This window comes from Marmota monax, unplaced genomic scaffold (genome assembly GCF_021218885.2).
Source record: "Marmota monax isolate L192 unplaced genomic scaffold, Marmota_monax_Labrador192_F-V1.1 WCK01_AAM20220418_F8-fsc00020, whole genome shotgun sequence".
Lineage (NCBI taxonomy): Eukaryota > Metazoa > Chordata > Mammalia > Rodentia > Sciuridae > Marmota > Marmota monax.
In genome coordinates, this window is record NW_026692912.1 from 22,600,337 (window position 1) to 22,624,785 (window position 24,449).

A 24,449-nucleotide genomic window follows, 5' to 3' on the forward strand; every position below is an offset into this window, starting at 1 on the left:
CAGCAAGGCACCCAGGACACGTTTGGTAAAGGTGCAGGCTTTGGGGGAACGCAGGAGTGGTTGGAACAAGCATCAGGCCACTATGAATTCTAGTCCTTTGGGGGGGGGGCTCCATTGCCTCCAGGATAAACAGGTATCCACCATGCCTATCCACAATGCCTATCACAATGCTTCGTGATAGGCTCGGGAATGTGAGTGCTGTGGGAGGGGTTAAGGTTAAATCTCTCTCTCTGGGATGATTCCAGGACTACACCCCTCATTCCTTGAATTGCCAGGCCTGTGTTGGTTCAAAGGACACCATCGCCCTCTTATGGCCATAGCCAGACGCAACAGATGGGTGGTTCTTGCACTTTCTTGGCTCTACTGTCTTCTAGACAGGGAAGGATGGTATGTCTGCTCACTCGGGCACTAGCATTTATGTCGTCTACTGCCTGGCAGGGTTGGCTTTCTTCACAAGTGTAGTTGTGAGCCTTGCTTAGGTGAAGGAAATGCTGTCCTTGTGGAGATTTATTGGTCTGATGAATCTTCAGGACATGATGGGCTTGATGTGCCTGATTTCCTGTCCTCAGCGTGGGAGTGTGTGGCTCATGCAAGCTGTTTCGTTTAATCCTCTTTAGAGTCCCTGGAGAGAAATCTCTCCGATCCCCTGAGGTTGAAGTTCAGTTTTCTGTAAACCTTGCAGGGAAGGGGAAGGCAGAGGATAGTAAGAGGCCAGGAGAAGGAACCAGAGGATCTTTCCTGCTAAATAGGAGCCGCAGATGAAGCCAGGGACATGTGCACTTCCACGCTGAATCCTGAAGGGTGCTGCGAGCACGGAAAGCGCCCCGATTGCTGTGTGAGTAAATGCAAGCAAGGGTTACCCTCCCCCCTCATGCACCTGCCTCGCAGGATCTGGCCGACCTTCTTACACCACGTTGGAGTAAGCCGGCTCACTCCGGAGAGGTCGTTAGCAAAGGACAGCGCAATGAGAGGGATCAGAGCGCTGTCGGGGGGTGTCGGCGACGGCTGAACACCCACGGGTGGCTGGAATGCGGACAACGGGGCTACTCGGAATGGTTGTGCAATGGGCTTTCGGTTCAGAGGGTGTTTTCGGTAGGTCCCACCTCCCGGTCCTCCAGAGCCTTCCTGTATCAGAATATAGCAACGGAGTTGTCGGAAAACTCAGAAGACTATTTCTCAATAATCTCTAACCCTGGCAAACAATACATAGGACGATGGATGTGAGACAGCGTGGGTAAAAACTCATACGTCACCTAATCTGAGATTTTATTTTATTTTTTTTAATTCTACAGGTACTTCCTTGCCAGTAGTAAACATGGCAACTCGGCTCCCTGATTCCCTTCAAGTTAACCTAAAGTGGCCAATAGTCAACATGGCCGCGCGAACGTGTATTCCCATTTGCCACAGCCGTGAAGCCCCGCCCCTCTGAGCGTCCGATTGAATAGCGGAGCGGAGTATTGCGGCTCGCGACCGAGCTGCGCCTGCGCAAGTCATTGGCGCCAAGATGGCGATGGAGATGAGGCTCCCTGTAGCTCGCAAGCCCCTCAGTGAGAGCCTTGGTCGCGATACTAAGAAACACCTGGTGGTGCCGGGGGACACGATCACCACGGACACGGGCTTCATGCGGTACGTGGGGACTTGGGGGTCCGGGGCTGCAGCAGGGCTCTGCACGTGGCCTCCCGTCCCGGCACGTGGAACCCTCTCGCGGTGCCGCTCCGGAGCATCCCAGTCACCTGGTTTCCGAACCTCGTGCTCCTTACTCTCTGCATCTTGTGTGTCCCGGCCTGAGTAGCCTCAGCCCCCAGCCCTCCTCCCGAGCTCTGGCGGCCATGACTTTGGGATCCTCTGCCTGGAGACCAGATCTTCGAGCCTTCATCAGGAGAGGGGAATGGGGAAGATTCGGAGCAGGGCCCCCTACAGTGTCCCTGTTTGAGGGAACTTTGGGCCCTCCTGGCCTGGACTGCCCCTTCAGTGACACCTCGGAGCCGGGGTTTTTGCTTTGGAATCAGTAATTGTTTGGGCTTGGGGCGGACAGATACTCGGTGCTAGCTGCACCCAACTACACCGACTTTGCGTGTGGTAGTTGGGAGGGCAGGCTCTTGAGCCAGCAGCCGGTTCCCGTGGTGTTACCTCTCCAACCTGAGTTTCTGTAAGATATTGATAACAGTAACTATTTAGTAGGGTAGTGAGGATTAAATGAAATAGCAATGTAAGAAAAGAAACAAAACCTACCTTTACATCATGAATATATAAGGAGGGGTACCTCATTTATAACATTGCCTTTAAACTTTTAGTTTTAGAAATTCTTGGGATTCATTTCCTCATATGTTCAACATACGTGTATGTTCTATGTGGTTGGGGTGATAGTGAACAAAGTGGAAAAAACCGCTGTCCTCGTGGAGTCTTATGTTCTAACAGGGAGAGACAGATAATAAACAATAAATGCATCAAGTTAGTTATTCAGAATGTTTGGTGATAGATGCAGTGGGGGGAAAAGTGAGTGGAATGAGGCTGGGAATTTGGTGGGATGGTGGCAGTATATTTTAAATGGGGTAGTGAAGGTAAGCCTGCTGGAGAACGTGACAGCTGAGCACATGTAAGGTGCAGATGTCCAGGTAGCTTTCTGGAGGCTCTGGGCCAGGAGGAGCCTGTTGGACACATTGTTCTTGAGGGGAGAGATCACTTCAGGTGTTAAACTGGTATACTTTCTTTGTTTCCTTGTCTTGCAACAGGGGCCATGGAACATATATGGGAGAAGAGAAACTTATTGCATCTGTGGCTGGCTCTGTGGAGAGAGTAAACAAGTTGATCTGTGTGAAAGCTCTGAACACCAGGTGAGAACAGAAGGTGTGTATTTGTTGCAGCATCCATACTGTACAACTAGGTCTTTTCTGCCACCCCTTATCTTCCAAGAGCCACTCACTCGCCCTACGCTGCTACAGATCTGCAGTTTTCAATGTGACTATAAGAATGGTAGTAGAGATTAATGCAGGCTTCAAAGGTTTCTCTATGTCATCTGACCTCTCCAAGCCTTGCAATGTAAAGATAAGAAATAATAGCATGACCTACAAAAGGATTTTTCTGAGAATTCAGTGAGACGGTACATTTAAAGTATTAGCACAGGGCTGCATAGTTGTAAGTGGTCAATAAAGCCTTCCCAAAAGGGAAGCCAGTGGGGTTGGAACTGAATGAACAAGGAGGAAAGCAGGGACTGAGGGGAATGCAAGGTTGACCTGCCTGGTGGTCATTTAATCTTTTAATCTTCCACTCTGGGAAGCCACTGGAAGGGGTGCAGCTGAGGAGAGTTCTGATCTGACCTAGGTTCTTTGAGACAGGGTCTTGCTTTGTTACCCAGGCTGGTTTTGAATTTGTAGGCTCAAGCAGTTCACACACCTTCAGAGTATCTGGAACTACAGGTATGCACCCAGCTTGACTTAGGTTTTAATCAGATCACTCTGGCTGCTATGGGGACATTGAAGGGGGATAGGAAGGGATTTAGGAAGATGGAGTAGGGGATCATACTTACCATCTAAAGTGAGGACAACTCGGATTAGAATATCAAAAAGTGGGGAGTTGTGATTAGATTCTGCATGTATTTGTTTTCTGAGGTTTAGTTTTATCATGAAAGGGTATTGGATCCCAGTTCTTTGGGATTACCTGTTTTTAGGACCAAGTGTCATCTGGGAATGGAGATGGTTTTACATCTTCCTTTTCCATTCAGATGCCCTTTATTTCTTGGATACATTTTAAGGGTAGAGTCAGCAGAATTTGCTGCTGGATGTATCAGTGTGAGAAACAGAAAAATCAAGGATGACTCTCTAAGGATTTAGGCCTGAGCAACCTGAGGTACAGAACCACTGTTTACTGAGCTGGGAATGACTGGGAGGGGAGCAGCTTGCTATGGAAGAGGGGAGTGGACCGCTAGAAAGCATGTTTTAGCCTTGCTATCTTTGAAAATGTCCATGAGGTGTCTAAGTGGTGATGGTGGGTAACTAGCAGTTGAATAGAATCTGGGATGCAGGGGTGTGTTATGGTTCTTAGGGGTATTTTAAAACCATTACATTGGATGAGCTCACCTTGAGTAAATAAGAAGTGATCTAAGGCCTGGGCCTTAGTTTGGAGCACTTCATCTTTACAATCTAGGATGAGGAAATTGCAAAGAGGACTGAGTTGTGCAGGCAGCGGCTGGGGAGATGGAGAGCATGGGGCCCTTCAGATAGTGACCTGTTTTCAAATCTCCTTTCTCCTCCTTTGGCCAATGCAGAACCCACCTTTGTTCTACAGGAAAATATGCCTTGCTTTCCTCTGCCATGTAACCCAACAAAATAGGGATCTTAGGCAAACAGAACTATTTCCAATGAGTGGTTTGTTTAAGGATAGTCAATGGAGATTTATATATGTGGGGATATTTGAGGTTATTAATTCCTGAAAATAATAATTTATGGATTTGCTAAATGTGGCCCGTAATCAAATCTCTTATCCTTGTTTAACCAGAATCTCAAAGGGTGCTTAGTCTTGTGTTAAAATCTGTTTATTGATGAATGACCTTTTGTTTTATCTTTCAGGTATAATGGTGAAGTAGGAGACATTGTAGTGGGGAGAATCACAGAGGTAAAGTTTATCAGAGTGAAGGCCAGCTGGTGATTTAAGGAGTCGGGTAGTGAATGCATTTGGCTGTCGTGTGACCTGTGGCTTGTTAGATTTGGGATTATTGGTCACTTATGAGGCTAGCTCTTGCCCTTGGAGTATGTGTCCAGGTGTGGAACTTTTTTTGTAGGTTCAACAGAAGAGGTGGAAGGTGGAGACCAACTCCAGGCTGGATTCAGTTTTGCTTCTCTCATCCATGAATCTTCCTGGAGGAGAGCTGGTAAGGGCTGCAGCTGGGTCCTGGAGGTGTGCAGTTGGCTTGTGAGAGCTGTGGTGTCTTTTGCCCCACTGGAGAACTTTGCTGAACGCTGAGCTCTGTTGTGAAGTTTGCTGCCTGGGCACATGTGTAGGGTGGCCCAGGTCTTACAACACAGGCAACAACTGGTCTGTGGTAGAGCCAGAAACATCCATGGGGTGGGATCCTAAGAGATGGCTGGAGAGAGAAGCTTTTAAATCTTGGTGCTAATAATTTTTCTGGGTGTATTAGCTTTGCAGTGAAGGTATTCCTTGTAAAGTTGTTTTTAGATTAGTTTTTGTGAATCAAAGGGCATTTGGTTAATTTCAGACATCTCAGTCACTAAGCTGCAGCCTTTTGTACAATACCACAGTCAGTCCAGCGTAGTTTACAGGGAGGCTCACCGCACTGGTCCTGTGGAGGATGGAGGGTAAAAGGAGTACAATTGAGTTCCTTAAAGAGTGTGGGTGTGAGAGGTCTGACCCACACACCTGGCAGGATGTGGTACAGAGTTATTAATCCAGTGAGAGAAGCTCACAGGAAGGACTAGCCTTACTCCTTGAAGGATGGAGAGAATTTAATGAGCTTAGGGAATCTGAGTGACAGGAAATGTGTGGGCAGAGTCAGCGGAGCAGGAGATATTCAGGCCTTGCTGGAGCTCAGGAGCTATCATGGAGGTTGAGTGGAAGCAGTAGGCTGGGCGAGTTTGGGAGGGTTTCACAGATCAGACAAGAAACTTTAATGTTACTCAGAGGATGGAGAAGGAAGCAGGAAGGAGAAGTGGAGCTGGGAATCATGATGTCACCCTTGTTCCCCTCCAGTGGCTTGAGTTACCTCCTCTTACTATGGTTCTTAGAGTTTGAGTCTCATGTTGGCTTCAATGATCTCAAGAGGAAGTGAAAGAGAAAGAAGCAATGGAGAGAGATCTTTCTCAGGATCTGGCTTAAGTAACCAGGTTGTTTCTTTGTGTATTTCAGAGGAGAAGATCTGCAGAAGATGAGCTTGCAATGAGAGGTTTCTTGCAGGAAGGGGATCTTATCAGTGTATCCTGTACCTTGTGTTTCACCCTCTGGTGCTTTCCAGTGAGGCTGGACATGGGGCTTATGTTGCTTCTGACAGAGGAACTTAGAATCCTTGCAGGGGTCTGAGTCCTGGGTCAAGTCTGCTGAGGTGCTTCTCTGTCTTCCCCAACTCTTGTTTATACCTGCTGCCAGCTCATTTCTTTGGGTCTTGTAACTCGTGATGCCCATGCTATACTAGACTCAAGTTTTCTTTCTTTCTTTATTTTTTTATTATAGATGAACACAATACATTTGCTTATTTATTTTTACGTGGTGCTGAGGATCAAACCCAGGGCCTCACATGAGCTAGAGCACTCTACCATTGAACTACAACCCCAGCCCCTTAAGTTTTCTTATTAGTGTTAACTTTTATCTTGGGGAATTGAAAAAAATATTGTTCATATCAAGATAACTCTTGTTCTCGTCAGCCAAGAGGAAAGTGAGGTCACATTGAAGTCCTCTAGGTTCAACAAGACAGCTGAGGTGGACTATTGGTGATAGGAGGGAAAGATTGAGGCATGGGGCCAGGGAGACCAGTGACATGAAAGTGGGCAGCTGAGGCTTCTGTTTGTTCCTTGATTACCCTGGCTAGGCTGAGGTGCAGGCAGTGTTCTCTGATGGAGCTGTCTCTCTGCATACGAGGAGCCTGAAATATGGAAAGGTAAGTCAGGCTCTTGCCGTTCCTGTTAGCTGACTGAGACTTCAGATCCATTTCCAAATCTCTGTAGCTCCCTGACATGCTGACCTAAAGAACGCTGGTGGTGGGGCTGGGGGTGTAGCTCAGTGGTAGAGTGCTTTTGTATAGTATAAGTGAGGTCCTGGGTTTGATCTCTAGCACTGCAAAACACAAAACAAACCAACAAACCAATCTAGGTAATTATGCACTAGCCACTAGCATCCCATATTCTGCTGGTGTTCCCAGAGCTCCATGGGAAGAAGATGGTTTTCATTGGTTGGGGGCATTGTAAAGGTTGGTGACTTTTTTTTTAAAGAGAGAGAATTTTTTTTTTTTTAAATATTTTTTTTTTTAGTTTTCGGCAGACACAACATCTTTGTATGTGGTGCTGAGGATCGAACCCGGGCCGCACGCGTGCCAGGCAAGCGCGCTACCGCTTGAGCTACATCCCCAGCCCAAGGGTGGTGACTTTTATCCTCTTCCACCCAAAGAGCCCTTCTGCCCCTCTGAGGGATGCTGCAATGTGGCACTGGGGCCAGGCCAAGAGGCTGTCTGTAGAACAAAGGGAGACTGAAGCCTGCAGCACAGGGGCGGTCTCAGCACCTAGTAGTCCAGGCAGTGAAATGGATGTCACTGATAGCAAATAAAGGGATTTTTACTGCTTTTCTTCTATATAGACCCTCTAAATGAAATTTCACTGCTTTAAAGACTCTAAATGAAATTCATGATTTTTCTTACATGTGACTACATTATTTATTATTTTGCAATAATTTGTGGTAGTGGGTGGGGATTGAACCCAGGATGCTCCACCACTGAGTTACAGTTGGAGCCCTTTTATTTTTTATTTTGACACAGGGTCTCACTAAGTTGCTGAGGCTGGCCTCAGACTTGAACCTCCCTCCTAGGGTCACAGGCAGGCATGTACTACTATGCCCAGCATGAGGTTACTTTTTTGAAGCTATTGTTTATTTTATTTACTTTTTGGGATACTGGGGATTTGACCCAGGGACAGTTTATCCCTGAGCTACATTTCCAGTCCTTTTTATTTTTTGAGACAGGGTTTTGCTAAGTTGCTAAGGCTGGTTTTGAACTTGTGATCTTTGTGTCTTAGTTTCCCAAACCACTGGGATATAGGTGTCTGCCACTGCACCTGGAGATAGCATATGCATACTTCCTAAAATGCATTATGATTTATTAAGTCTCTTGGCTTTATCTGGGTGAACCTGTTCAGGTTCTGAGTGGAGGAAAAACCCTTTCCCTTAATGTGTCTGGACACCCACACTCATGTACGTGAAGTAGGAGGTGGACCCTGTACAAGCCTGTGTGCTGCAGAATGTGGATCTGGAGCTGGCCTGCCAGGACCAGGCATGGGTTTGTACCCAGCTCTTCAGTGGTGCACATCTCATGGGCAGGATGGGTGTTTGGAATCAAGCTAGAGCCATGGAACAGAACAGTGTCCTGGGCAATGGGGAACTTCAGTGCATCCCAGTCAGCTCTAGCTTCTTTAACCAGCACACCTGCCCCAGACTAGAATGTGATGATTGCTACAAAAGAAAGTGACAGAGTATCAATAGTTACTTTCTTTGGAATATATAAATAGCCTCTGTATATACACGTAGAGGACCGCAGTTATTAATGAAGGACGCTGACTGGGATGTAACAGGGATGTATGTTCTGTAATCTGTTTTCAGTCATCTCACTGATGGTCTACAGTGACCTACCCTGTGATCTTTTTCTTTAGCTAGGTCAGGGTGTTTTGGTCCAGGTTTCCCCCTCCCTGGTGAAACGGCAGAAGACTCACTTCCATGACTTGCCGTGTGGTGCCTCAGTGATTCTGGGTAACAATGGCTTCATCTGGATCTACCCAACCCCTGAGCACAAGGATGAGGACGCAGGGGGCTTCACTGCAAACCTGGAGGTGAGTGAGCGTATTGCTGCTGTTGGTGGTGAGGACGCTTGGTCTCTGCTGTGTTTTTTGTGGCAGAGTTCATTGCCTTATTTTTTAGGGTGGTATTGGGCGCTTTCCCACTGAGCTACCTCTCCAGCCTTTTTATTTTTTTATTTTGAGACATGGTCTTGCTAAATTGTTCAGGCTGGCTTTGAACTTGCAATCCTCCTGCCTCAGCCTCCTGAGTTGCTAAGAATACAGGTGTGTGCCACCACGCCTGGCTTTGTTGCTTTTTAAATTACTCTTATGCTGCTTAGCTATGGTGTTTTGTTCTGAGAAATGCAGTGTTAGGTGACTGTCATTGTCGGAACATTGTACTGTGTACTTATAAACTAAGATGGCTCCAGCACTACCAGGTGGTTTAATCTTGGGAGACTGTCATATGCGATCTGTTGATGATTGAAGTGTCACTGTACAGTGCATGACTGCATGTTATTGCTGAAGACTGAGTTTGAGTTTCCATTTAGGAAATTCAGTTCATAACATTGAATTAACTTCTCTTTTCTGAAGAGATAGATTCAATGACTGGTTTGATCTTTGCTGGGTGATAGGGCAAAGGTGCAGGGTAACAGCTAAAGAACCATTAAAGAAGCCACATTCTTCGTCTTCCTTGGGGGAGTCCTAGAGCAATGCTGAGTCACGCATGATCTCCTTTCTGCTAATTTACTGGGACTTTTCACTGTTTTGGTCCAATTTGTATTTCCCTTTACTTCCTCTTTTACCTCTTGTAGCCTGTCTGCCTTGCTGATCGAGAGGTGATATCACGGCTCCGGAACTGCATTGTCTCCTTGGTAACTCAGAGGATGATGCTGTATGACACCAGTATCCTGTATTGCTATGAAGCATCCCTTTCGCATCAGGTACTCCACCGGAGCTCCGTTTTTCCTCACTCCTCTGAGAGCTGCAACGGTGCTTCCTCAGTGTCCCCAGTGCTTCTACCATGCTCATCAGTAAGGACTGGTCTGGGGGGCAGCCTTACTGAGTGTCTGGCAGATCCCTCTTAAGGCTCTAAGCAACTTAGTGAGACTCTGTCTCAAAATAAGAAATTAAAAAAGGGTTGGGAATGTGGCTCAGTGGTTAAGTGCTCCTTGGCTCAATCCCTGGTATGAAAAAAAGACACTGGCAATATCTTCCATGTCTAATGTCTGGCTAAGAGTTTGGAATGGAGGTGCCAGGTGAGGCTCTCTTATGATAGTAAACCTCTATCCTCTTGACTTCATCTTGCCCATCCCAAATCTTAACCTTTTTTTTTTTTTGGTACTGGAAATTGAACCCAAGGACGCTTTACCACTGAGCTACATCCCCAGCCCTTTTTAATTTTGAAACAGTGCCATCTTCAGTTGCTCAGGGCCTCAGCCTCCCGAGTTGCTGGGATTATAGGCCTGTGCTTCCGCACTCATCTTTTAAGTGAATGTCAGAATATTTTTGTCGTTGTCACTCATGTCCCAGGGAGTCTTGATTTCTTAAGCTGCTTCTGGCAGATCACATTCCATAGCACCAAGTGAGTTTCTGGTAAAGGAACAGAGTGCAGAAGTTTTATGTTAACCATGCTTAGTTCCCGTGTTTTGGATGGCTTGATGGTCTGCTTAATGGTTAGCTTCTTTTTAGAACACATACCTTTTTTCTGTCTTTCTCAGATCAAAGACATCTTAAAGCCAGAAGTCATGGAGGAGATTGTGCTGGAAACACGCCAGAGGCTTTTAGAACAGGAAGGATGAGGAGAGGCTCTTGAAGGTGGGCCAAGTCACTGTGAGGTCCCCACATGTGGCCCAGGGAGGATCCACAGACTCGTTACTCATCTGCATTGCAGTTGAGGGGCTGGAGAGCTCCTGAGCTTGCTCTCTCTTGTTATGAGACAGCCTGGCGGGAACTGAACATTGCTGGACAGGCCAGGTCCCAGTGCAAAGAGGTAGTTTCAGGTCTTTTATCCTGTTGAGGCGAATGGCTCCTGGAACAATTGGGTGAATCCTTTGTCTTCCACTCACCATCATTCACAAGGCACGAAGCCCCCTGAAATTACCCCATTAGAAAACACAGCATCCCTGACCCCTAAGTAGTGTGTTCTGGTCTCCACTCCACCTTTGAAGTTCAAGTGTTTGGTGAAGAATACAGTGGTGAAGTGAGGCCCATGGTCAGGGAAGAATAAAGTTCACCCAGCCACCTTTTGCTTAGCCAGAATCTCATTTCCCACTATATGTTCCTTCCACTGAGAGGTGAGGAGTTGACACCAGGTCTCTTACTTAACCTGTCCTGCCTTTGAGGGGGGTTTATAAGAAGTTATTACCAATAATAGAATGAATGTTCTGGGCCCATCTTACTTTTGGGTGCTCTGATAAACATGAAAAGTAAGTGAGGAAAATGGAGATTGGAAAAGCAAAGCTGTTTTCCTCCTATAACTGAAGTAGTGACACATTCATTTTTGAATAATTTACCGTTAAAAAATAAAAACCAGATAGTGAAGTTCTCACTGAGGAATATTAGAATTCCGATCCATTGTTTTTCTGATGACTATTTAAAAATGGTGCCCTGATTTAGGTTTTCAGAAACATTTTTTAAGGCATTATATATGGAAGTACTGTCTTATTCCACGTGTGGTGAACTACTTTTTGATGGTTGTAAGTGTGCTAGTGTTGGTTTCTGGGTAACAATTAGCTAAATGCAGCTAGCTGAAGGAGGGCTCAGCAGACATAACTTCCATCTGAGGCCTTTCTACCCTACTTCTATTAAAACAAACCTAGGCTGTTTCAGCGGTAGTAACCAACCAAACACTGCCTTGGACAGCTCTGAAATACAGTTGGCTCTTTTTCATTAAATAACATGGTTCTTTATAACTCAGTTGACAACTTTTTAAAAATCATTATCCCATGTGTCACCTGTTTTGAGGAAAGTGCAGACAAATGAATAAGCTTTAGGCAGCACTGCATCATTAGGTTGGCTCACCTGTCATGTTTTTAAGAAGATTTTCCACTTGAGAGACAGAAATGATAAAGAGCAGAGCCTGCGTCCCGCAAGCTTGTTTGTCCTCACCTGGTTCACCCGTGCTGGTTCTTCATCCAGTTCCTGCTGACCAAGGTCTGAAAGCACCTTCTGGTGATTACCTGCTTTCCATGGCCCACTAGAGGGCGCCCTGGTTAAGTGTATTTCCAGTAGGTGTAAGAAATGGAATAAGCTGAAATTTTTTTTTTTTTTTTTTAAAGAGAGAGTGAGAGAGATAGAGGTAGAGAGAGAGAGAATTTTTTAATATTTATTTTTTAGTATTTGGCGGACACAACATCTTTGTTTGTATGTGGTGCTGAGGATCGAACCCGGGCCGCACGCATGCCAGGCGAGCGCGCTACCGCTTGAGCCACATCCCAGCCCCAAGCTGAAATTTTTAAGCTTAATGAGTTTTGCTTTACAAGAGTGAAGACAAAATTAGACTCGGCTGAATCACTTTTAATGGAAACATGAGCTTAGAGAGATTTATTCAACATTGGTCATTTGCTGGACTCTGGATTCTAGTTTTAAGTCCTTAAAAGTATCATTCTATAGGGATTGAAAGAGTACAGTGCATCTTTAGGAAAAAAAAAAAAAAGTCTTGGCTTGGGGCTCTCCTGAAACCCCCAAAACAGTGGAAGTGAAGAATGGAGATTAGGGATAATCTAATCTTTAGATGAAGGGTAGTGACCTCTACTGTGACCACCATGAAGCATATCTCCAGCTTTGTGGAAAACCAAAGTCTGGTCTGATTGGCATGATAACTTTATGAAGTAAACAGCTAGGAACCCCGCTTATAGGTGAAGAAGTCTGAGAAGTAAGGTGACTTGAGTAAGTTCATGAGTGACTGAATCAAGCACGTTTAAGCCCTAGAGGTATCAGAAAGCAGGCCTTCAGAGGACAAGTAGGACTGACTGAAAGGTCATGAATCCAGAAGTCTAACTTCCAGCATTGAGGTTATCTTTTATTTGAATTGTTACCTATTTGCATATTGCCTGTCCCATGTATGCTCCCCAAGAATAAGGAGGTGTTTTTCCCCCATTGCTGTATTCTAGTACTTAGAATAGGTACTCAGTAAATACTTGTTAAATGAATTGTTAAGTGTAAGCTATGTATATTATAGAGTTCTGATTTGATTTCCCAATTTTAACCTAGACCAGAGAGTGAAGAATGCAGATGTGGAGGAAGTGATTAAAACATGAATAGGAATTTAAAAAAGTAGAAAATGTCACAAAGAAAAATTGGGAGTAGCAATCAGTATAAGACAGATAAATCAAGAGGAACAAAGGCATTGAAGTTTGAAGAAAAATACTATAGATGAGAACTAAGGTTTTTATTTATTTATTTTTTTATATGGTGCTGAGGATCAAATCCAGTACCTCATATGTGCGAGGCAAGTGCTCTATCACTGAGCCACAAAGCTATATCGACGTGCATTTATGAATTCCAGTTCTAAATCTGGCACAAATTTTTCATGTTTCCCATTGAATCTCCAAGTGGATATTTTCCTCTTCAGTAATCAAAGTGCCATTATCAAGAGTAAGTGCTATGGGGGGCTGGGGTGGTGGCTCAATGGTAGAGCACTTACCTAGCATGTGTGAGGCACTGGGTTTGATTTTCAGCACTGTATATAAAATAAAATCATGGTCCATTGACAACTAACAAAAATATGTATATGGTAAATGCCATGTCTCAGTGTGGCAGAAATATTTCTAAAATGCTGAGCTGAATGTACTGGCACTCAATGCAGCTGTGGTGCCTGTGGTATCAGTAGAAACTTCTGAAAAGTAATTTGGTGGCTGATGGTATAGTAGGAATACCATGTATTTTGGAGCAAGGCCAATCTGGGCTGAAGTAATGCCTGTCATATTAGCCAAGTGCCTTGGGTAAGTCACTTTTCTGAATCTGTTTCCCCATCTGTATAATGGGGATAATATCACATGATAGCCCTCACAGGGCTATCATGAGTACTAAACGAGAATGCAGTCGATGAAAAGTGCCAATATTGCAGGGCGTAGAGAGGCGCTGTGATGAGTGGGTCCCCTCAGAAATGGGTATATCGCAGTTAGGTGCTGCTCTATGGAGAGTGAAGAATGAGGACTTTTTAGTCGCAGAAGATGGGTTATGACAGGTGCGAGTTCGGCGTATTTAGGTTGTTAGCTAGCTTGTAGGCCTGCAAAGCCTAATATGGGCATTTTGTTGTCTAACAAGCAAGAATGTCATGCAAATACGTGTTCACCTGCGAAACTCTACCTTAGAGATTCTGGCAAACATCCGATTGCACCTGACACGCCCTCAGAACAAATGCTGTTGCTATAGTAAGCCAGCCTCCTGATCCCTCAAAGAAACAAACCATTAAATTCGCTAGCAGCATGTCGGATTTCCTCTCTAGTTCCAACATTGGTGCTTTTTAGGGAGTGAATGGGATGAAAGGGACCAAATAGCTTGGATTTCAAGGATCAAGCCAAATTTTCTCCCCTAAAAGAGGCTCAAGGAAGTAATCCAATTCCGGTTTTGGGAAAATCCAATCCGCAGTTTCCCCTTCGCTCTGGCTCTTCGGCCGAGCTTCGGGCGCCCGGAGAGCTGGCCAGCCAGGGGAGAGGCCAACGAGTCCACCGGCTCCCTGGCGGGAGGGGCAGGAGCGCTGGAGCGGAGAGCCGAGGGCCGGCCGAGTCTGTGCGGGGGCCGGGCGCCCAGCGGAACCACAGCTCCCGGCACGCCCCGCGGCCGCGCCGAAGGCGGTTGGCTATCAGGGCCGGTCCAGCTGCTCTCACTGGCCAATGGGATGGAAGAGAGGGGCCGGGATTCCCAGGGACCAATGGCAGTGCGGAGGAGGCGGGCGCTTCCTTACCGCTCACCTTGCACCCAGGAGAACCAAATTAAAAGGTCGTGCGGGGCTGGACTCTCACCCGCACCAAGACTACGGCAGAAGGTGCGGCGGCGTCCGCAGAAGGCGGCACCAGGGTCGCCCGGGCCTCGCGTGGCGGGCTTCGCAAGTCGCCGGGGGCGGGGCTGGAGGGCGGGGCCTGGCCTCGTTGTGGAGCGGCTCGTAATCCATCATGGCGGCCGCGGGGGTCGGTGTCTGTCTCTGAGCGGCGCCGGAGCCGGTTCCCGGTCCTGTGGCTGAGGAGCCCCTCCCTTGTCCGCGGCCCCCACCGGCGGGGGGAGGCTGTGCCTCGGCGGAGCTCGGGGGATGTGACTGCGCGGCGGAGGCGGCGGCGACGTCCGGGGCCGGGGGAGGGGGTGTCTCGGGCAGAGACCCCGGGATCGGGGCAGCCGCGGCGGCGGGGCCTCCTCCCCCCGTGGCCGCCCCCGGCTTGGGGCCGCGCGCGTCCTCCGGCCCGTGCTGCCCGCTCCCGCGCCGGGACGCCGGGGTGGTTTCACTCGCCCCCGACCGGGGACACCCGGCTTCTTGCTTGATGCGTGGAGGAGCGTCGTCCCCGAGTAAGCCGCCCGTGCCCCGCCCCGGCAGCCGGTGCTCGCCCCCGCCGCCCCGGCCCCGGCCCACGCCCGGCCGCCGAGCCCCCCGCCCGCCGGAGGAGAGCCCCTGCCCACTGTCAGGCGTTCTCTCCTGTCCTCCAGGTTGCTCCCGCGAGCCTTGATGCCCTGACTTCTTCCAATGTCACCTTCGGCCCCCTCGGTCCCAGTGCAGCCAAAAACTTCAATGCAAAGGAAAAGCCTGGATTGGTTTCACAGGCCTTTTAAAAAGCGGACTTAAAAGTTGCTGGCAATGCATTCCTTCTTGTCAGACTGGAGGGCAAGCTCGCTGAAATCTGGGTGACCCGTGCCCTTTCCCGAAGAGCAGGGTAGGGAAGGAAGAGGGGCAGGAAATTTGTTGGAAGATGGAGAAACCAAGATAGGGGGTTGGTGACTTCCACAGGAAAAGTTCGGAAGTAGCATCCAAGGACGATCCTTTTTACTTGTGAATGGAAAAGACTGTAGGACTGTTGACCTAGCGTCGCCTGTGAATATTTGTGTTTAAATTTTTCTTCTTGGGGATGAAAAAAAAAAACTGTTATTCAGCCTGTGAAACATACTTAAAATCAAGAAACTTAAAATCAAGTTAAACTGCGAAAATAATTGGAACTCCTGTTTACAACTGTCAAACTAAAGGTCCGCTCCCCTTTGTCACGGAAGGTGTCTTTCTGTGATTGACCTCAGTTAACTTGGGGAGATGCAGTAAATGTGAAATCCCACGCATATATCCTTTTCCTTCTAAGTCCACTCACCGTTCTGGAAGATCTTGAACCCTCTTCTGGAAAGGGGTGCTTATCATTGCTTTATGGGGCAGCAGCCTGGAAAAGTTCTTGGGGACCAACGAAGGCCAAGTTTGCCTGCCCTGCACTTTATCAAAGGAGCAGGGAAGAAGGACTCATCAAGGCATGGGGGTCCACACTGCAATGTTTTTATGGAACATGGTGAGTTCTTTTTCAAGATTTCTGGTCATATTTTTCCTTACACCTTCAGCTTAGGCTGTTAAGGAGGTTTTTGAAACAGCAGTACTTGTGTCAGTTCCTTCCAGTTCTACTTAACATTTTTGTTACTGTAGTTATCTCTTAGTTGCCGACAGAAACTTTCTTTGTATAAGAAAATTAGGGCTTTATTCAAAAATCTGTTTGAGTTGCTTACTTCTTGCCTGATTGATTGAACTTTTTGTTCACTGTTGACCTTGGACAAGCCATTTTACTGTTCCAGGGCCTCAGTTTCATGATAGGGTTGGTCTTAAGTGGCTTCTTGGGATTCCTAATTCTGTCATTTGCTTTAACTGAAGGCACAGACTTCCTCTAACTGCATGAATCCTCTACTACTGTTTCTGTAGAGAGCTTTTATCCTATTCCTAAAGTGGTTTGTGTTCTAAAAAGTTAAGAACCACATCCGAGTTGACACTAGTATCCTTGTTTTTTTTCAATCAAAAGTAGGATTTGAAAATACTCACTTTTGTGCTCTGTGGAAAAGATTGAACTGGAAAGCAGCATTTCTGATGAATTGAGGACACACGTCTTCTAATTATTTTACCTTCCATAAGGAGTAACTCTTTCCCCACTGATGATATGTTGCATCTTCCTCTCTCCCTGTTTAGAATGACATTTGGGCAATAATGATTGTCTTCGACACTTTTGTGAACATAGCTGGCATTTGAGTGCTGACAGTACATGTTACATTGTTCACTTCCAAGAATCCTGTGTGAAGTTAAAGCTGAGGGTCAGCTTAACTGATATGTGTAAAGAGGCCAGCCAGGATCCGTTAATTAGGGTCGTGTTTGTGCTGCTGCAGCCTGATATTTTTCAGGCTTTGCTTAGTATTAAGGTATGAATTGAGCCCACCCGTCCCACGAGTGGATGTGCAGTGTGTGCAGATGGTGTGCACTTTGAAATTCAAAAATATTCACTTCATCTAAGTTAATCTGGATTTTACTTCACCTTGAAACATCGGATTTACTTGAGTATTATTTTAGGCAGGCAAATGTGGTAATATATGATCTTCTCAAATTCAGGATTTAAAAAGGAAATATTTACATTTTAACTAGTGGTGATCATTCATGCAGCCTTAGTGAAAATTGCCACAGCCTTTTTGGAGAGTTTTAGATGAATTTGTATGTCAGTGACCCAGTAATCTCACTGGAAAGCCAAAATTTTATCATTGGCAAAAACAAACCAAAACAAAAAAATACTCTCGGTTGTGTTTCTTGAAAGAAAAGATCTTTCCTTTCAAGGAAAACAACCGGGAGTGTGTGTGTGTGTGTGTGTGTGTGTGTGTATATATTTTTCTTTCTTATTGTTGTTGTTGTTGTTTTTTTTTTTTTTGCCAATTATAAAGTGTTAGCTTTCTAGTGAAATAGGATTTTGGATAACTTTTGTATATCACTGTGATGTAGAGCTTGGTGTAATATTTACGGCTGTGATATTTTGATACTTTATAATGAAAGCTATAACTTAAAAGATCTACGTAAATAAGTGAACCAGTGTTTTCTAAATGATCAACATGTGATATAGAAGCATGCACAGGTGGAAGCTCCATTCAAAGTACAAGGTGAACCAGGAGATTCTAATGTCATAGAATACAAAAGTTTATCGATATGGTTTCAGATTCTACCTGGCCTCCAGCCTTTAAGAAACCACCATGTACAGAGGTTTTCAGTGTAGCAGAAAAGAATATCTGTTATTACCCATGAAATTTGCCTTTCTGGGAGAAAACATAATAAAAATATTTGTTTTTAAATCAATAAGTATATTTTTAAGTTTTAGTTTTAATTTCTAAGATGGTAAGTATTGATGAGATAATCCATATAAATTAAAGTTCTTTGGGGTCATCAGTAATTTTCAAAAGTGGAGCAAGAGCAGAGATTAAAAAGTTTGGGGGCTGGGGTTGTAGCTCCAGTGATAGAGTGCTCTCCTAGCATGTGGAAGGTACTGGGTTCGATCTTCAGCACCACATAAAAATAAAATAAAGATAATGTGTCCATCTACAACTAAAAAAAATATAAAAATATTTTAAAAAGTTTGGGAACCATTACCACAGGAAGTCTGTTCAGAGGGTACACAAGCAGACTTTGAAGGACTAACAGTGAATTGATGTCTGTGCTAACGGTAAGTAGAAAGAAAGCATTTGGAGATCTATCCATATGGTATGACCTTTTTTTTTTTTTTCCTGGAGAGAGTACCAGGTATTGAACTCAGGGGCACTTGACCGCTGAGCCACATCCCAGATCTATTTTGTATTTTATTTAGAGACAGGGTCTCATTGAGTTGCTTAGCACCTCACTGTTGCTGAGGCTGGCTTTGAACTCAAGATCCTCCTACCTCAGCCTCCTGAGCTATTGGGATTATAGGTGTGCGCCAGTGCACCGGGCTAGTATGACCCGGATGGAGAAAATTTTAAAGTTTTTACTTTTGTGATGTTCCAAATGTGTTTTTACAACAAATTTGTGTTATTTTGTAATAAAATTGAAAGAAAAACTGAATTGTTGACAGCTGGATCAATAATCACTTCTTTGTTGTACCTATTGATGAATGATTGTCATGATTGAAGACAAGTCAGTTTCTTTGGACCTTGAGGATTCTTTTTCTGGAGAAATACACTGTTATTTTTGTATTACAAATTGTTCTTGCTCTTTCACAGGCTGATCTTTCTAGAGTTTGTTGATGTCCTTGTAAATTGGATTGAAAAACTTGGAAGTAAGAAACACAGTGTTAGACCAGACATGAATCTGGAAGCCTAGAATGGTGTTGATGATGGTTGGTGGTTGGTGGTATGGTGGTGAATTTGAAAGGAGTGGGCAGATGGCAGCTTTTGCCAGGATCATTCAGGTCAGAAGGGCCTGGTCATATGGACAGTGTATGTGTGTGTTGGGGGGCTGTGGTGTTATTTTACACCACATGCTCTTTTCACATTTTAGTGGTTTAACTAAGAAAATTCTCTTAGGAAAATTGAAAGCATTCACTGGTAAAACTTTTTCTAGTGTATCTTTTTTCTTCAACAAATATTTATCGTGCCTGTACTATGTGCTAGGTAGTGTTTTGGTGAATGGTGATACATATGAGAAGAAAAAAATATCCTTGTCCTCTTAGGACTTGCATTCTAGTGGGAGTAGACAAACCATCAATATACTAAATAAATAACTGTAATTTGCCGTGTAATTATTGCAGATCGTTTTTGTTCTTTTTAGGGTATATACAGCAGGGTATATTTTGACATATCATACCTATGTGGACAGATCCCATTCTTGTGGGTTGTACATGGTGTGGAGTTAGACTGGTCCTGTATCATTGAAGATTTTCTGCTAGTTTTTTTTTTTTTTAAAGTGAGATGTGTCTATTATGTGAATTTCTATAAAACTATTCAAGTATTACTTAAAAATATTGTACTATTAGACTGTCTTTGGTGCAAGATTAGGATGCATGGAATACTCTTGAAGAGAGTTTTGAGTAACCTATATTCAGGAGTATTGAAGAGTCCAAATTGACATATATCATAGCTTTGTGACAATTTAGTGAACATTTTTCTGGTTTGGAAAAAGGGTAACAGGTTAATTGTTTCATTTTGTGCGATATAGTTAATATTACAGTTGAGAAAATTTGCAGCAGTGTTGCAAAAGGTCATCCTCCCTGTGTGGAGATTTTGCACCACTGTCCTCAGTTTCCCCCTTGAAGGCGCAGTCCTACGGCCACTGGTGTAGAAGCGGCACTCTGAGGGACTACAGAGATGACAGGCAGTGAGCCCGGGGAATTCTAGGTGCAGGAAGACTGAAGCATGGTCATATGCCACTGGGGAGTATAGTGTGGCTCTAATTACTTCTTTTTCTTTCTTTTTTTTAGTTGTAGATGGACACAGCACCTTCCTTCCTTCCTTCCTTCCTTCCTTCCTTCCTTCCTTCCCTCCCTCCCTCCCTCCCTCCCTCCCCACGGCCTCACACACGCTAGGCAAGCCCTCTACCACTGAGCCACACCCCAGCTCTTCTTCTTCTTTTTTTAAATCTCTTTTTAGTTGTAGGTGGACACGATACCTTTATTTGTTTATTTTTATGTGGTTCTAAGGATCGGACCCAGTGCCTCACGCGTGCTAGGCAAGTCTACCACTGAGCCACAACTCTAGCCCTCTAGTTGCTTCTTACGTCACGTGAGGAACAGAATCATCCATGAGACAGTTTTGCAAGGAAAGGTTATAAACTAATTTTCAGAGTGAAAAAGTAGGGTGTAATGATTCTGCAGTGAAATACTGTACAGATGTGTTGGTGGTGGAAGGTGCTGAGGACAAAATATAACCCAGAATGTGAGTATGTGGGGGTATAATTTTAGTAATGGTAGCTAGAGAAGCCCACCTGAGAAGGTGGCATTTTTAATAAAGAACTGAAGGAGGAAGGTGAGGAGCAAGCTGCAATAGAAGTAGAGGGTACAGTGTTTTAGGCAGGGGAGGCAGGTGCAAAGGCCCTGAGGCAGAGCTTGCTTAGCATATTCAAGGACCAGCCCAGAGGCCAGTGAAGCTGGAGCAGAGAAGGCAAAAGGAGGATTGTAGGAGGTAAAGTGGGGGTAAAGGGAGGGTAGAAGAGTGGAGTCCTGTTGGTCATTGCAAGGATGTTGACTTTTATACCTGTGGTTAGTGAAGCCCTTGGGACCTTGGAGATTCAGGTCCTGATATGTTTTTTTGTTGTGATACTGGGGATTGAACCCAGGAGGCGTTTTACTACTGAGCTACATTCTCAGTGCTTTATGTTTTTGATTTTGAGGCAGGGTCTCACTACGTTGCTGAGGCTGGCTTCAAACTTCTAACCCTCCATGCCTCCCAAGTTGCTGGGATTATAGGCATGGACTACTGTGTCCAGCTGAAGCTTCTTAAAAATTTTATTTGGGACTGGGATTGTGACTCAGAGGTAGAGTGCTTGCCTGGCATGCGTGAGGCACTGGGTTCGATTCTCAGCACCACATAAAAATGAAATAAAGACATTGTGTCCACCTATAACTAAAAACATTTTAAAAATTTATTTAACAACTTATTTTTGTATTTTCTAATTTTTAGTCAGTATATCTGTCCTTCAAAGTTATTTAACTAACTTATACTCAATGTTTTATTTTAAGCTTAACTGAAAATGATAAGACATTGTTTACTATCAGTTCAAAGCTACTTTAAGGTTCTCAAATGAAACTTTAGGTCATAGTTGTAGGTACATGATAGATCAACACTGTGATTCCTTCACTGTCAAATTATATTAAATATCTATACATGTTAGGAGGTGGGATAATGCATCTGTTGAGTCCTATAGGCATTAATGTTAAACCAATCAAAACAAATTTTTTTCCTTATCTAAGCAGGAGACAGGGTCTGGTAAAACTTTCCAAATATCTAATTATGTCTTATGATTATATGGTAGCTATTTTTTTAAATTGCAGAAAGTTATGAAATAAAAGGCAAAAAATTATAACTTTTGTTTAAGAAACTCTATCACTACATTCATCTTTGCAAAAAAAATTTCTCAGAATTTACTACCTGTATTGTTAATATTAAGATTTAAAAATTGAAAGTAACTAAAGAATAGTAATACTGCTCTAAGCACTAATATTTTTATTTTTTTTTATTTATTTTTTTTTTAAAGAGAGAGTGAGAGAGATAGAGGTAGAGAGAGAGAGAATTTTTTAATATTTATTTTTTAGTATTTGGCGGACACAACATCTTTGTTTGTATGTGGTGCTGAGGATCGAACCCGGGCCGCACGCATGCCAGGCAAGCGCGCTACCGCTTGAGCCACATCCCCAGCCCCTAAGCACTAATATTTTTAAACCACATTTTTAGAAATATAGCAGGGTCACATCCCTCTTCATCAGAAAAATTTTATATTTTTAAGATGCAATGTGATGCTCATTTTTATCTAAATGATTGGTTTATTAATTTGATAAAATGCATAGACTTTACTAGAATTGTAACTGACTCATTTACTGAGAATATACTGGATATTAGCCACTGTCCTTAGTGTTTTAATTAGGTATATATGACAGCAGAATGTATTTTAATTCATTGTACACAATTGTAGCACAACTTTACATTTCTATAGTTGTACATGATGTAGGGATGTAGCTGTAGCGTCTCACCACACGTGCAGTCATGTACCTAGGATAATGATGTCCATCTCATTCCACCGTCTTTCCTGCCCCCATGCACCCTCCCTCCCCTCCCTCCCCGTTGCCCAATCAAACTTCCTCCATTTTTCCCATGCCTCCCCCCTCCCCAAACTTTTTGGGTTTTTGATACTAGGGATTAATATGCCTTGAGCATGTTAGGCAAGAGCCATTGCCTTACAACCCAAGTCTTTCAAAAATTTTCAGACAGGGTCTTGCCCAGACTGGTTTCCAAACTTGTAGTCTTGCCTCAGTCTCCCTAATAGCTTAGATTATAGGTATGTGCCACCACTCACAGCTCACTCAGATTCTTAAAAGAGGTTGTTTGGAAAGACTGTATATCTTTCTATTTATGTAAGAGTTGGGTTGTGGTACATGATCTATGAAAATGCAAAATCTTGTATAGTTATGTTTTAATAGGCGCCCTGTTATTCCTATAGTCTAACACATTTTGAATGGCCTTTTTGTTTTTCATAAAACTTTATTGTCCATTTTAAGAATTATGCTTGTGATTAGAAGAAAACTATTTCTGTTGTGGTGTAGGTAAAAGAAAATGACCGAAGATGATTGACCAAGAGTTTTACCTGGTTTGAATCAAACATTCTATCAAATAAAAAGATAGAAGTTAGAATGTGAAATCACTTCATATTGGTTGAGTGTACCTGTGTTGGAAATAAGTTTTTTTGGCAGTACTGAGGATTGAACCCAGGGGTGTTCTACCACTGAGCTACATCCCTTGCCCTTTTTTCCCCCTATTTGCTTTTTTATTTTGAAATAAGGTCTTGAGAAGTTGTTCAGGCTGACCTTGAACTTGGTGATCTTCCTGCCTCAGCTTCCCTAGTAGCTGGGATTACAGATGTGTGCCACCACCCCCAGCAGTATGTGCATTTTTCAGGTGGGAGAGAGAGGGATGCGTTACCATGATTGAGCTGGGAATTATACCCATAGAAATGTCTGGGTGTAAGAGATGTGAGTTACTGCTTAGAAGATGGGCTTGGGTGAGAGCGAGCACTCCCTCTGGACTGCTCTGCCACGTTCCTCACCATTACCTGACTGCCTGGTTCCTGCCTCTGGTGGTTGTGCCCCTGACATCACTGAGTGTGTTCGAAACCCACCTACCATTCACATTCCTCTCAGTGCCCCTTCTTCCTGAAACCACATTTGACATCTGGCCCTCCCTAGTTGTTCTGTAACTTCTGCCCCGTCGTGCTTCTGCAATACAGTGAACGCTTGCCCACATACTGTGTATTTGCCCTGTAGTATTTCCTAATGGCTTCTTGTGAGCTGGGTCCTCAAGTGAAATGTAAGTGTGTGCAGGCAGGATCGACCTCCTTGTCTGTTACCTAAGCCCAATGCTGAATAGATAGGCCCTCAGTAAAAACTTCTTGTTTAATAAGAATTGAATGCACTAAATAAGAGATTGGACTTATCCACTTACAAGAAATAGAAGAAAGTTCTCAGACAGGTAATTTCTTTCCTAATGGATCCAAGGATTTTGGGGGGATAGGGATACTGGGAATTGAATTTAGGGGCACTCAACCACTGAGCCACATCCCAGCCCTATTTTGTATTTTATTTAGAGAACAGGTCTCACTTGAGTTGCTTGGCACTTGCCATTGCTGAGGCTAACTTTGAACTCGCGATCCTCCTGCCTCAGCCTCCCAAGCTACTGGGATTACAGTTATGCACCACCGTGCCTGGCTATTTTTAAAATTTTTTAAAATATTTTTTTAGTTGTAGGTGGGCACAATACCTTTATTTTATTTATTATATACGATGCTGAGGATCAAACCCAGTGCCTCATACATGCTAGGTGAGGGCTCTACCACTGAGCCACAACCTCAGCCGTCAGCATATTTTTTAAGGTTTATTCATGTTGTAGCATATATGCTGATTTCTTTCCTTTCTAAGACTGAATAATACTCCAAGCTTGTATGTACAACATTTTGTTTACCCTTCCATCTGTTGATGGAACTTTTGTATGATTTCTAAAAATTATACTGTACATACAGAAAGGGATACAAATGGTAAATATGCAGCTTGATGAATAATCCCGAAATGAGCACCTCTGTGAACCTGTCCTGGTAAAGAAGTGGAAAGTCAGCAGCACTCTTCAGAAGGGCCCGTCCTCCCCAGTTTCGCCAGATCCTCCCTTGCTCTTCCTCAGAGGTAATTAATACCTTGTGTGTGTCAGTGGGTTTGTTCCCCGTGTTTTAGTATTTCCCTGTCCTTTTGGTGTCCTTAGGCTCTGTAGTGATATTTCTTCTTTCATTAACAATCTTTCATTGTTAATTTGTGC

At 44.3% G+C, this 24,449-nt stretch overlaps 3 protein-coding genes across 5 annotated transcripts in view; all 3 read left to right on the forward strand.

The window, feature by feature from the left end:
* The first annotated feature begins 372 nt into the window (after positions 1-372).
* Exosc2 (exosome component 2) lies at positions 373-11,050 on the forward strand. 2 transcript variants are annotated; one of them, XM_046452029.2, is made up of 11 exons: positions 373-387; positions 683-835; positions 1,293-1,626; positions 2,733-2,834; positions 4,566-4,611; positions 4,778-4,867; positions 5,860-5,925; positions 6,536-6,604; positions 8,361-8,537; positions 9,299-9,517; positions 10,205-11,050. In XM_046452029.2, the coding sequence occupies exons 3-11, from the start codon at positions 1,505-1,507 to the stop codon at positions 10,283-10,285; spliced, it is 972 nt and encodes a 323-aa protein (XP_046307985.1). In that variant the 5' UTR covers positions 373-387; positions 683-835; positions 1,293-1,504; the 3' UTR covers positions 10,286-11,050. The 2 variants fall into 2 exon arrangements, with proteins under 2 accessions (XP_046307985.1, XP_046307986.1); XM_046452030.2 differs by lacking the exon at positions 373-387 and having other exon boundaries at positions 399-835; positions 9,299-9,427.
* Positions 11,051-15,162: 4,112 nt separating this feature from the next.
* On the forward strand, positions 15,163-15,261 carry LOC131424451 (uncharacterized). The gene has a single exon (XM_058581848.1). It carries the CDS (start codon positions 15,163-15,165, stop codon positions 15,259-15,261), a length of 99 nt encoding a protein of 32 aa, XP_058437831.1.
* Abl1 (ABL proto-oncogene 1, non-receptor tyrosine kinase) overlaps positions 15,262-24,449 on the forward strand; it is a 122,296-nt gene continuing 113,108 nt past the window's right edge. Inside the window, exon 1 of one of the 2 annotated variants that reach the window (XM_058581847.1) lies at positions 15,262-15,961. In XM_058581847.1, coding sequence (XP_058437830.1) covers positions 15,926-15,961 — 36 coding nt within the window. In that variant the 5' untranslated portion in view covers positions 15,262-15,925. The remainder of the gene's footprint in view (positions 15,962-24,449) is intronic. The other variant, XM_046452026.2, reaches the window with a different exon arrangement.

What these genes read in the sequence shown, in the direction of transcription:
- Exosc2 (XM_046452029.2), top strand. Translation starts at nt 1,505, where the DNA reads ATGGCGATGGAGATGAGGCTCCCTGTAGCTCGCAAGCCCCTCAGTGAG. An exon ending in ACGGACACGGGCTTCATGCG is followed by an intron (nt 1,627 to 2,732) that starts GTACGTGGGGAC and finishes GTCTTGCAACAG; the next exon opens with GGGCCATGGAACATATATGG. An exon ending in GGAGCCTGAAATATGGAAAG is followed by an intron (nt 6,605 to 8,360) that starts GTAAGTCAGGCT and finishes CTTTTTCTTTAG; the next exon opens with CTAGGTCAGGGTGTTTTGGT.
- LOC131424451 (XM_058581848.1), top strand. Translation starts at nt 15,163, where the DNA reads ATGTCACCTTCGGCCCCCTCGGTCCCAGTGCAGCCAAAAACTTCAATG.